The sequence below is a fragment of the Oryx dammah genome, unplaced genomic scaffold, assembly GCF_014754425.2.
Source record: "Oryx dammah isolate SB20612 unplaced genomic scaffold, SCBI_Odam_1.1 HiC_scaffold_12, whole genome shotgun sequence".
Taxonomy (NCBI): domain Eukaryota; kingdom Metazoa; phylum Chordata; class Mammalia; order Artiodactyla; family Bovidae; genus Oryx; species Oryx dammah.
Window position 1 is genome coordinate 64,785,469 of NW_024070196.1, and position 13,293 is coordinate 64,798,761.

Below are 13,293 nucleotides of genomic sequence, written 5' to 3' on the forward strand. Positions count from 1 at the left end.
GTTGTGAAGTGGTATCTCAAAGTGATTTAATTTATGTTTGCGTGATAACCAGCAGTCATGGGCTTCTCAGGTGGTGCCAGTGGTAAATGGTGCCACATAAATGGTAAATTACGCCTGCCAATACAGGAGACATAAGAGATGCAGGTTTGGTCGCTGATTTGGGAAGATCCCCCGGAGGAGGGCATGGCAACCCGATCCAGTATTCTTTCCTGCAGAATCTCATGGACAGAGGAGCCTGGTGGGCTGCAGTCCACAGGGTCGCAGAGAGTCAGACGCGACTGAAACCACTTAGGATGCACACACAACAGCATTGAACCCTTTTCATGCTCTTTTTGTCTATTCATATGTTTTCCTTTGTGAAGTGTTCAAATTTCTTTGCCCGTTCTTTTATTGGGTTGTTTCCTTTTAAAAATTAATTTGTAAGAGGTTTTTTTTTTTTTTAATGTATGTGTAAACTGAATATGGGCCTTTTTCAGATTTAAGTTTCTTTCTTCTGCCATTTTGATATGTTTTAAGTTTTTTCTTAGCATCTTAAAAAAAAAAAAAAAAAGACTTCCTTTTTCCCATAAATTGCTTTGCTGTCTTTGTTGAAAATAAGTTGACCACGTATGAGTTGAGTGTATTTCTGGATCCTCTGTTGGGTTTCATTGGTTTAGTCTTGTGCAATTGCCACACTGTTTATTACCTTGGCTGTCTAGTGAATGAATCTTGAAATTAGGCAGTGTACGTCCTTGAACTTTTTTCTTCTTTCTCAAGGTGCTTTGAGTAGTCTAGGTTTTTTGCATTTCCATATCCATTTTAGAATCAGCTTGTCAGTTTCATTAAAAAGCCTGTGATCGGGAATTATGATTGGGATTACATTGACCCCATAGATCAATCAGTTTGGGGAGAATTAATATCTGAGCAATACTGAGTCTTCCAATCCATATATCTTTCCATTTATTTAGATCTTCTTTAATATCTTTCGGTGATATTTTGCAGTTTTCCACATAGTGGCCTTGAATAGCTCTTATTTATTTATTCCTAAATATTGATTATTTTTTTATGTTGGCACAAATGGACTTGTTTCAAAGTTCCATTTTAAAATTGTGTTATGTGAGTATATCTAATGTCATTGATTCTTAGCTAATGACCTTGTATTTTATGAGCTTCCTAAATTCACTTACATATTCTAGTAGCTGTTTTGTCGGAGAAGGCAATGGCACCCCACTCCAGTACTCTTGTCTGGAAAATCCCATGGACGGAGGAGCCTGGTGGGCTGCAGTCCGTGGGGCAGCAAAGAGTCAGACACGACTGAGCGACTTCACTTTCACTTTTCCCTTTCATGCATTGCAGAAGGAAATGGCAACCCACTCCAGTGTTCTTGTCTGGAGAATCCCAGGGATGGGGGAGCCTGGTGGGCTGCGGTCTGTGGGGTGGCACAGAGTCAGACACGACTGAATCCACTTAGCAGCAGCAGCAGCTATTTTGTAGCTAGGATTTGTTACATAGTTAACTAGGTTGTCTAGGAATAAAAGTAGTTTTAACTTTTTAATTTTGATATCTTTTATTTCATTCTCTTATTGCACTGGCAAAGACTTCTGATATAATATTGAATAGAAGGTGTGAGTTTAGGCATTCTGGCCATTTCCAATTTGAAATGCTTTGTACTTTATTCATCCTACAGCTCAGAGAGGTCTTGACATTCTGTTTTATCTTTGATCTCAGCATCACATTTAATTCCTTTATATCATTTAGTATACATTAAAATTATTTTATTTGTTTACTACTTTCTGTCTGCCCCCTACAAGAGGAACTCTGCCTTCACCAACATATAGCACAGTGACCCTTAGTAGACACAGGAAATGCTTTGTCAAATCAGTACACTCTGGTGGAAACTTGTAGCAGTTATGCAGTCTGTCTTCCTTCCCAGTGTTTGAACTCCCTTAATAAAGCCTGAGACAAGTATCATTTCTTTTGTTGGGGGGTGGCGGGTGGGGGCGGGTCGGTGCTGGGTCTTTGTTGCTGCACGGGCTTTACTCTAGTTGCGGCAAGTGGGGTCTGCTCTCTAGCTGCAGTGCACGGTGCACGGCCTTCTCGTTGCACTGGCTTTTCCTTGCTGGGAAGCATGGGTTCGAGGGCGCATGGGCTTCGTAGTTGCAGCCCCCAGGCTCCAGAGCACAGGCTCAGTAGTTGCGGCACATGAGCTTAGTTGTTCTGTGGCGCATGGAGTCTTCCCAGACCAGGGGTGGAAGCCGTGTCTCCTGCACTGGCGGGAGGGTTCGTTAGCACAGAGCCGCCAGGGAAGCCCCAAGCATTATTTCTTAGAAAACTTTTTCATGTTTCTCTTTCCTTTTTAAAAATTATTTTAGGAGGCTAAATTTTAATTTCCCATAGAAACCACTTATATTTAATATTTCAAGTTTTTAATTGATGTTTTATAAAAGATAATACAATTCTTTCTCCTGATTTTTGCAAAATATTTTGGTGGGACATTGGGATAGTTTGCCTTTCCTGGATGTCACATACCCTCGGAAGTTAATCAGTATCCAGACAGTTTGCAGTGGTTCAAATATAGAAACAAGGGTAAACACATTCCACAGTTATCTAGTAAGCAGGTGTTGGGCCACAGTTTTTTATTCTTTGAAATCTGGAGAAATCACACTGATGAAGCGAACCAGCTAGGCGAATTATTTTCTTAATTTTTCCTTTTAGCTTTTGTTCTAATCAGTAACGTTTCTGTTTTTTAAAAATGTAATTTAAGTCTAATGAAGGTAAATTAATTTTAGCCTGGAACACAGTGATCTAGGATTTATCCTAAAGGCAAAATATCAAAATATCTTTCTTCTGGCTGCTCCATTTTAGCAGCTGCTATGATAGAAAGTACCACTTAAGTTTACATACAGACAGGAGGGAAATAGTGTCCCCCACATACAATATTAAAATAATTCTTTGCAGCTTCCCTGCTGTCTCAGTGGTAAAGTTCGATCCCTGGTCCAGGAAGATCCCACGTGCCACGGAGCAACCAAGCCCGTGTGCCACAGTCCTGAGCCCTTGTGCCCGAGGGTCTGTGCCCTGCAACAGAAGAAACCACGGCAACGAGAAGGCCTCGCACCACAGCTGGAGAGTAGCCCCCGCTTGCCGCAACTAGAGCAATGTCTGTGCAGCAGCAAAGACCCAGTGCAGCCAAAACTAAATAAATCAAAAAAGCTTGTTTGGCTTACCGTACACACTGGAAGTTGCATTAAAGTAGGTGACAGCATATTAAATTGGTTGTTTATTCATTCAGCTCCTCTCTCCATCCCCTTCCTCCTTTCTTTCCTCTCCTCTCCAATTTACAAATGGGCATTTCAACAGTCCTCCGTGGATAATGAAGAGAGTAAGCAGACCGACATTCAGTAAGAGTTTATAGGACCCAGACAACCCTGTCAACCAACTTAATTGCCTTTTTACTCTGTTTAATGAAACACTTCACCTTATATACTGTTTTTTTTTTTTTTCCAAGTACCCTTGAAACATTCACCTAGAAGGACCAAATTTGGTCCAATTTTGGTCCAAAACCAAATTTCAATAAATTTTACAGTGTTGAAATCCTATCGAATGTGTTCTGTGACCATAACAGAATTAAACAGAAATAGATATCCCCAGAAATACCTTAAAAAAATCCAAATATCCGAAAATTGCACGTTTCTGAAGGTGCAGTCATTCAGAATGACTCAGGAGTCAAAGATGACGTGACGAGGGAAATGTAAAGTTACTTTGAGAGGAATGAGACAAAAAGACGGCCTTACTCTTACTTTACCTTACTCTAAACTAATGCTGCCTCTTGAACTCCCCGCTTCCTTCATGCGTTAGCCCCGCCAGCCCCGCTGCAGTGCACAAGGTGGCCAAGGAGGGCGGCCGTGCTCCTGCTTGCGGTCTGCATTCAGCCCTCATTACTCTGGCCTTGCCTATTTAACCAAGTAGTTCAGATACTTTTCTAGTTCCAGTGAACAAACATTTACCAGTTTCAAAGGTCATGTTCCTGGAACCATGGAGGGGAATTTACGGGGCAGTAACAGACATGCTCAAGTGATATTACTCTTACGTTAACTTGAATGAAAATCATGTCAGAGCTGCTTCCTCCCAACTCTCTCCTACCTGGGGAGTTCTGGTCCAACCCTCACCCAACATTTTAACCTTTTGTGAACGTTTCTTCATTTTCCGCTCCCCCACCCCCACCCCGTGACTTCTGTTTCTCCTAGCGATCCTTTAATTGTTTGGACCTTCTCATTGTTTTTACTTTTTGTAAACTTCCGGAGAAGGCAATGGCACTCCAGTGCTCTAGCCTGGAAAATCCCATGGACGGAGGAGCCTGGTGGGCTGCAGTCCATGGGGTAGCGAAGAGTCGGACACAACTGAGCGACTTCACCTTCACTTTTCACTTTCATGCATTGGAGAAAGAAATGACAACCCACTCCAGTGTTCTTGCCTGGAGAATCCCAGGCACGGGGGAGCCTGGTGGGCTGCTGTCTATGGGGTCGCACGGAGTCAGACACAACCGAAGCGACTTAGCAGCAGCAGCATCAACCTTCCCATATCTCTACCCTTGGTCAGCCTGTCCTATCCAGCCTCTATCGTTCGCTGAGACTTGACTAGGCGTGAGGCATTGACTGGATTTGGTACAGGATGGGAGCTTGTAAGTCAGATAATTAACCAGAGTGTGCTAAGTGCTTTGACTTGTTTGAAGGGCCGTGCAAACAAACATTCATTCAACAAATATTTATTTGCCTTCCACTGTATAGCGGGCTGTGCAATGGGAGTGGTATCCTGGGCAGCAGGTCATGCCGGCTTGAAGATGAGGTGTGGGGGTATGAAGGGGAAAAGCATGATCTGGAGATGGATGATCCACTCAGGCTGAAGGTGTCTGGTGGGGACCTGGCGGGACTTGCGCTAATATGCGGTGAGAGAAAAGGCTAGGAAGATTAGGGAGGTCCTTTGGTTTTGCTTTCTTTTGAAGGGTGTTTAGTTCTGTTTCAGTGAGCATGCGATTTATTAGATCCCTGGTGACTCTTACCAACACCTCTGTACTACCCTTATCTCTGATTTCTTTGATTTATCTTATGTTCTCGGTAGTGACCAGGGGCGCTGAGTGGTGGTGACCACTTGCACTGTTAATTGTGCATTTTTTAAAAGTGGGAGGGGGGTTGCCAAGAGAGAATGAACCCCAATGCAAGAGCCAGATGTATGATACTCTTATCCAACCTGGATTATTTTCTTGTAGGCATTAGGCATTAAGTAGCCTCTTAAAACCTTTTAAAATTTCTTTTTTAATGTAGGAGAGGAAGAGGTTGAAACAAATGAATTTGAAAACACCCTGTGGGATAAAGTTTCCATCCATTCCCCATCCTGAAATTTTTTATTCTCTTTCTTTAGGTTTCTTGCTATTTAAAGATTTTTGTTTGAATGAAATTAATGAAGCTGTACCTCAGGTGAAGTTTTATGAAGAGGTAAGAAGTTGACTGTTTTATCAATGCTTTTATTTTAAAAGCATATTTAAACTGTTCCTTGGAAAATATTAAGACTCCTAGATATTACAAGTATTTAGAAATATTTAGAAATTCATTGAAAGTAATTAGTAGTACAAGATATAATATATAGTTTATTAGAGATGCAGGCACCAACTATAAAAAACATATCTTTAAAACTGTATAGTGTTCTGGAGTCAGTGAGGAATAGTTGGACTAAAATTCCAGAGGAAGACGACGGAGCATTCTCACCCATTTTAGTTTCTGCAGAAGCTTGCATATTCTGGAGACAGAAGCTGAGGTAGAGGGCTGCTATTGGGTAAAAGAATAGCTAGCAAAGTTTTATGGTCACACATTACTGGAGTGACAAATCAGAGACTTGTGGGAGAGGGAGGCCTCAAGCCCACAGCCCGTTTTCCCAGCAAGACATTGGGAAGGGCTGAAGAGATGGGCCAGGAGCTTCTGAAAGACACATGGAAACCTCTCACAGCCTTGCAGGATTACATGATATTTAAATATACACCTGCTGTGGCACGAATCTGAAAACAGAACAGGCAGGAGATGAAAACCCCACTGAAGATCTAGAACCACTTATCACCTGGGACGTTGGTTGGTCATAGGTGTGGTGAGCAGATGAGAATCCAAGTTTGGCCCCTGGCAGGAGGCTGTTTCTGGGAGACAGAAAAACCAGAAGAGGTTTCTGGGTCTGGAGTAAAGAACAGATGAGACTGGAGGGCCCCCCAAAACATGATGAGTCCCTTTCTCAAGACGTATGCCATTACTTTGCCGACTAAGGTCCGTCTAGTCAAGGCTGTGGTTTTTCCTGTGGTCATGTATGGATGTGAGAGTTGGACTGTGAAGAAGGCTGAGTGCCGAAGAATTGATGCTTTTGAACTGTGGTGTTGGAGAAGCCTCTTGAGAGTCCCTTGGACTGCAAGAAGATCCAGCCAGTCCATTCTGAAGGAGATCAGCCCTGGGATTTCTTTGGAAGGAATGATGCTAAAGCTGAAACTCCAGTACTTTGGCCACCTCATGCGAAGAGTTGACTCATTGGAAAAGACTTTGATGTTGGGAGGGATTGGGTGCAGGAGAAGGGGACGATGGCTGGATGGCATCACTGACCCGATGGACGTGAATCGAATGAACTCCAAGAGTTGGTGATGGACAGGGAGGCCTGGCGTGCTGCGATTCATGGGGTCGCAAAGAGTCGGACACGACCGACTGAACTGCCGACTGAACTGAACTGAACTGAATGCCAAGTTTTGAAGCTTGAATGGGACAGGGGCCCAAGAGCCATCCTGAAGACTTCTTAAGGGCAAAACCAAGTTCAGTGTGGAGGAAACAGAGATCTCATTGAACTCCAGGGAGAGCCAGGCCTCTCCCTGGGGGTGAACCAGAGGCAGACTGATAGCTTAAGGTGAACCTGTTGGATTCATGATCTCCAAAGAAGATTAAGCTTTGGGACCAGGGACCAGGCTTGATCACTCAAGAGCTTTTGTGTAGCAGAGTTTTATTAAAGTAAGAAAAGGAACAGAGAAAGCTTCTGACACAGACATCAGAAGGGAGATGGAGAGTGCCCCCCTCCCTGGTCTAAGCAAGGGAGTTATATACTGTTTAATTGGTTTTTCAGTTCAGTTCAGTCGCTCAGTCGTGTCCACCTCTTTGTGACCCCATGAACTGCAGCACGCCAGGCCTCCCTGTCCATCACCAACTCCTGGAGTTTACCCAAACTCATGTCTGTTGAGTTGGTGATGCCATCCAACCATCTCATCCTCTGTTATTACAATAAATCAAAAGAATGTCTCAAGGTTGTAAAGATCTTACTAGACTTACTCCCACAATTTACATTTTAAGATGACAGGATTAGAACTAACAATAGAAGGATCTTACCAGACCCACTCCCATGATATACATTTTAAGATAACAGGGTTTAGTCAAAAGGTTTTCAAGAAGGAGAAACTGTCCTCAAGCAGGACTCATTATTGTTCTATAGAGTTTAAACTGAGTTGTTCATTGTGTAGTCATCAGCTTAGGGCTTAAAGGAGAAAACATTTTCCATGGCTAAGACTAAGGAATGTAGAGAAAGAGAAAGGATGGTTGTCCTTTCCTCCTCCGGGAGAACCCTGGACCCCTTTCTCCTCCTTGGGGACCCTGGACGTCTTATCAGCCTGTCTAGTGAACTGACTCTCGCAAGACTGAGTCCTACACAAATGGCAGCCCAGACCAGCTCAGCTCAGCTCCTTGTTGAGCAGTGAACTCCCTCCCTGTCCATGCAGCAGAGAGCAAGGGGCGCCCTCTGTCTCTTTTCTAGGTGGAAAATAGCAATACTTAGAGCCTCTCCAGCATTCACCATACAGTAAAAAATGATATGACAAACAGAAGCAAGGTCACATGACATAAACACAGCAATAGAATCAGACCCACAGATGAGTCAGATACTGAAGTTAGCTGACAGGTACCTAAAATAACTGTAAATAATATGTTTAAGACAACAGAGGAAAAGTTGGACAAAATAATTAGGTGGAGGGATAGAGAGTTTCAGCATAATTTGAATTTATTGTGGAAAAACCAAGCAGATAGTCTAGAAAATAAAGTACAGTATTTAAATTAGAACCCAGTGGCTAGAACCAGTAGCAGATTGTCACAGTGAGAGACAGGGTTAATGAATGGGAGGCAGTTCAGTAGATCATCTCAAACTGAAACGCAGGGGAAAAAAAAAACTATAAGAAAGAAATAAGGGCATTAAAGACAAGTGAGATGTACTTAAAAAGGTCTTTGTAGAGGTGGAGTCCCAGAAAGAGAGGAGGGAGAATGGGGCAGAAGCAATACTTGAGGATATAATACTGCTACAAAGTGATGAAAGACAGCAGCTTAAACACATAGAAAACCCCAAGCAGGATGACTACAAAGGAAACATATCTTTGCTCATCAGTATAAGACTCTGAAATCCCATGACAGAAAATTTTAAAAGCAGCCAGAGGTAGAAAAAGACACCTCGTTTTTAAAGGGGCAATAATATGGGCTTCCCTGGTGGCTCAGAGGTTAAAGCATCTGCCTGCAATGTGGGAGACCCAGGTTCGATCTCTGGGTTGGGAAGATCCCCTGGAGAAGGAAATGGCAATCCACTCCAGTATTCTTGCCTGGAAAATCCCATGGATGGAAGAGCCTGCTGGGTTACAGTCCACGGCGTCGCAAAGAGTCAGACACGACTGAGCGACTTCGCTCAATATGACCAACACAACTATGACATCTTAAACGATTAAGAAAAAAGAAAGACAATAAAATGGCAGTCTTTAATGAGAGAGAAAAGCTGCCAACCTAAAATTATTTTCCCACCCAAAACTTCCTTAAAACATGAAGATGAAATAAAGATGGTTTCGGACAAAAACCAAGAGACTTTGTCAATAGTGGAACTGCATTACCATCAGTTTTGAAGGGAGCTACTTCAGGCAAAAGGGAAATTATCCTAGATGGAAATGCAAGAAGGGGTGAAAGACATCATAAAGGGTAAATATGCGTGTGAAATGTACACATGTTGACCTTATAAAACTATTATATGTTCTTAGGGTTTAAAGTGTGTGTAAAACTAAAATGTATGAGAGTATCACAAAAGGCAGGAGAAGGGTTAATAAAGTATTTTAAGATTCTAGGATTATTGGGGACAGTAAAAGTAATAATTTGCATTGACTTGTAAAGAATGCATGTTGTAACCTGTTAAGGTAACATTGAAGAGAATAAAATATGTGTATCTAGCAGGTTGAAATAGAGGGAATATGAAATAAAACAACATTGTATTAATCCAAAAAAAGAAAAAGAATAGAAGGTCGACATAAAGTAGGAGGTCAAATTGAAAACAAAGAGGAAGTGTGGTCGCTAAAAACCCGTTTATATAAATGATTGTATTTAATATAAATGGACTAAATACTCCCAGTAAAAGACTAAGTTTGTCAGACTGGATATATAACCAAAACCATGTTATGTACTGCTTGTAAGTGGCATGCTTTATTTAAAGTATTTTACTTTACTTTTAAATTAAAATACAACTGCTATACAATATTATGGAGGTTATAGGTGTACATTATAGCGATTCAGTGTTTAAGGAAGTAACATACTTTAAACAGAAGGATGGAAGAGGCTTTGTAATATATATACTCACGGAAGCAAAGCTGCCATATTATCAGACAAAGTACACAGCAGTGCTACTCTGAGATAGAGACGATTTCATCATGATAGAGGAGTCAGTATCTTCATCTTAAATCTGTATGTTACAAATAGCATAACTTTAAAATACATCAAGTGAAAATTGGCAGGGAGGTCAAAACAAAATAATTCTACAGTCTTCCTGGGACACACAGATACTTCAAGAGCTTGTAGAAACAAATAGGCAAAAATTAGTAAGGATATAGACAATCTTAATACAGTTGACTTAACTGACATCCAGAATGCTGCTTTCCTTAAAAACAGTTTGTCTTCTTAAAAGTATGGAACATTTACTAAAATAGAACATATATGCTGGACCCTAAAGCAAGTTTCTGCAGATTTCAAGATTGAAATTGTTCAGAGTATGTTTTCTGATCACAGTGGACTTAAGCGCAAATTTCACAACAGTGTTAAGAAATCCTTAGCTGTCTGGAAACAAATAGCTTCTAAATAATTTATGAGACACAGAGGAAATTAAAATTGAAGTTAAGAAATATATTCATTAAAATACATTTTAGAGATAACATATGCTACTATTATTAGCATGGTGTATCTTTACCCTAAAGCACTTGAAATGGTCCAGAGAAAGCATGGCATAATTAGGGGTGATGTTAGTAATCTTTGTACATTTGAAAATTGGAAGGATATTCCTTTTCCCCCTGGTTTATTGATATACATGAAAAAGTGATATTTTTCTACATTTTTTTTATTGTATTAATGTATTTCCAGGAAGGATGATGAAATGATGATGTACATTTGGCATCACGTGAAAAAAAAAAAGTAAGCTAAATCTGAAAGGGTTTCACTCAGTACAAAGTAACTTTTTTATTTCAATCTGAAGCAGGCATTTTATCTGTATGAGAATCACAGCTTGATCTGTCAAAAATTTTTTTTCTTTCCTGTGTTCTTAAAAGCTTCACCTCTTCAGTTTCAGCATGTACTCAGCTGCTCTGTTAATACAAAGCCGTGTCCTTCAGCAGATGAAACAGATGGGCAGTCTACTGGGTTATTTCTTAAGCACTTCTCAGCAGTGTGGTGCTGACTCCTGCTGATACGTCTCCATCTGAACGCTAAACACTGGGCCTTCTCTTCCTTGGCTTGCTCCCCAGCGCCTCTGTCCCAGGCTGTGTGATGGATCTGGCCTGTCAAATCATCTCCTCTGAGGAAAATGGTTCAGGGCTCCTGACCAACTTGCTCTGTGTTCTTCACAGCGTCATCCACCATGGGGCTTCAAATACAGTTCTCTTAAGTCAGTACAGCCTCTAAGACTGAGGTTATCAGGAAGTCTGACTCCTTGCTCTCATCAGCCCAGTGGATTCTCTAAGTTCTAGTTTATGGTCCTGGTCCCTGCTTGAAGCTGGGCAGTCAGTCTTGCTTTGCCCTCCCTGGGCTTCCTCAGCTAAAAATCAGGGTGATAGTAGTGTCTGTACTTAGGGTTGTCCCGTGTCTGTGCAGCACAAGAGCAGCACCTGGCATGTAGTTGACTTTGATCCAGTTAGACTAGAGGAAGCTTCTAACAATATTTATACTACCTCTAGATTTAATCATAAATCATAGAAAATAGGAAGTATAACATCAGAGGTAAAGTTAGAGAATTTTCTTTACTCATTCAACCAGTATTTGTCAAACACTAATGCTCAGAAGTATTGTTTGGATGAGCGAGACAGACAAAGTGTGTGCTCTCTTTGAGCTCCTATTTTTGTTGAAACAGTAAACAAGTGATAAATAAATAGGAAAGATATTAGGAAATAATGACTCGAAACAGACTCAAAGCTTAATGTGATGTATTGTGATTTGGTGACCGCCTTAAATTGCTGGGTCGAAGACTGGCTGAGGAAGTGCATTTTAGTGGCGTAATTTCAGATGTTGTGTTTATCCTTAGGGCATTCACTTAGTTTTTTGAATCTGTCAATTTATATTTTTCACCATGTCGGGTAAAATTTGGGCCATTATGAAATGTTATTTCTACCTTAATCTCTTCTTGTCCTCTCTTTAGAACTCCAGTCATATGTATGCTTGATCTTTGGACATTGTCCTAGATATCACTGATACCTTGTTCAATTTTTCCCTAAATATTTTTTTTTTCCTTTCTATTCTTCAGATTAGATAATTTCTACGGAGCTGTCTTCAAACTCACTGACTCTTTCAGTATCTCTCTGTTGTTATGTCCATCCGTTGAATTTTTTTTCAGATAGGATTTCCAACATGGCTTATTTCATAGTTATCATCTGTCTGCTGCTCTTTCCTAATTTGTTGTTCATTATATGCATATTTTCTGTGCATCTTTTAGTATAGTTATAATGGCTGTTTTAAAATCCTTTTCTGGTAATTCCAGTCTCTGAATTACCTTGGATAGGTCCTCACTGATGATCTGTTCTCTTGGGTATGACCCACATTTCTCTGTTTCTTCAAACATAGAATAGTTTTAGATTGTTCTTGTACATTGGTATTGTAGGTACTCAAAACTGCTTTTCTGTAGGGTATTGAGAGAGATATATATAGTCTCAGGAGTTAATTTGGCTTACTCAGACGTGATGCTCTGTCTTCTCATGTAGTGGGTAGCAATTTAACCTTGTTCAGTTCTTTTAACCTGTGCTGGACTAATTTGGGTCTGTCGTGCTCACACATCACTATGAGGTCCAGCAGAGATTCGGATATTTTATGTGCAGAATTTTGGAGCTCTCCTCTGGCTCTTCATTTTCGGGAGTAGCCTCTCTTCCTTTCGGGCTTCTGTTTGGTGCCCTTTCTTCGTATCTGTGTGCTCTCGGTCAGTCTCCAGTGGTCCAGGGTAGCTGGGTTTTATAGATGCCCAGAATTGTTCCGTTAAGATTAGTTGCCTATTACCTGAATCAGGGCCTGGCTTGTGATACATTTTGAATATCAGACCAATGTGATTGGCTAACGAATTGAATGTAGGGGATGATGGGGACAGAGTGAGCAAAAGAGCAAAATCGACGATGATGACTGCTGTTGTGGCTTAGGCAGCTGGGTGGTGGTGCTGATGGTTTAGTCACTCAGTTGTGTCCGACTCTTGCGACCCCATGGACTGTAGCCCGCCAGGCTCCTCTGTCCATGGGATTCTCCAGGCAAGAATACTGGAGTGGGTCGCCATTTCCTTCTCTAGAAGCAGCTGGGAGGATGGTTTTTCTCATTTTTGTGATTAAGAAGACTAGGGGAAGGGCATGATTGGCTGGAGTAGAGAGGATGTGGAAATATCCAATAGGTGGCTCAGTATCCAGACTCTGGAGCGCTGAGAGAAAAGTGAGTCCTGAAAACCCAGACTTAGTCGTTGGAATAGAACTGGTGTTTGAAACTGTGCAACTGAATAGCTTTATCCAAGGAGAATATAGTGGAAGAAAAAGGGGTGTCTTAGCACCATGCTCTGAGGCGCTGCAGTGTTTAGAAGCCTAACAGCAGAGGAAGAATCACCAAGGGAGACTGGAGAGGAGGAGGCAGGGTGGCAAGCTCCCAGGGAGTGCAGACCCCAGAGGTCAGAGGAGGTCCCAGAGCTCAGGGTGGCAAGCTCCCGGGAAGTACAGACCCCAGAGGTCAGATGAGGTCCCAGAGCTCAGGGTGGCAAGCTCCCGGGAAGTACAGACCCCAGAGG

At 41.7% G+C, this 13,293-nt stretch overlaps 1 protein-coding gene across 1 annotated transcript in view; it reads left to right on the plus strand.

The window, feature by feature from the left end:
* The window catches only part of GRK3 (G protein-coupled receptor kinase 3), a 118,726-nt gene that overhangs the window by 47,804 nt on the left and 57,629 nt on the right, over positions 1 to 13,293 (plus strand). Inside the window, exon 3 of the mRNA XM_040250977.1 lies at positions 5,395 to 5,468. Coding sequence (XP_040106911.1) covers positions 5,395 to 5,468 — 74 coding nt within the window. The remainder of the gene's footprint in view (positions 1 to 5,394; positions 5,469 to 13,293) is intronic.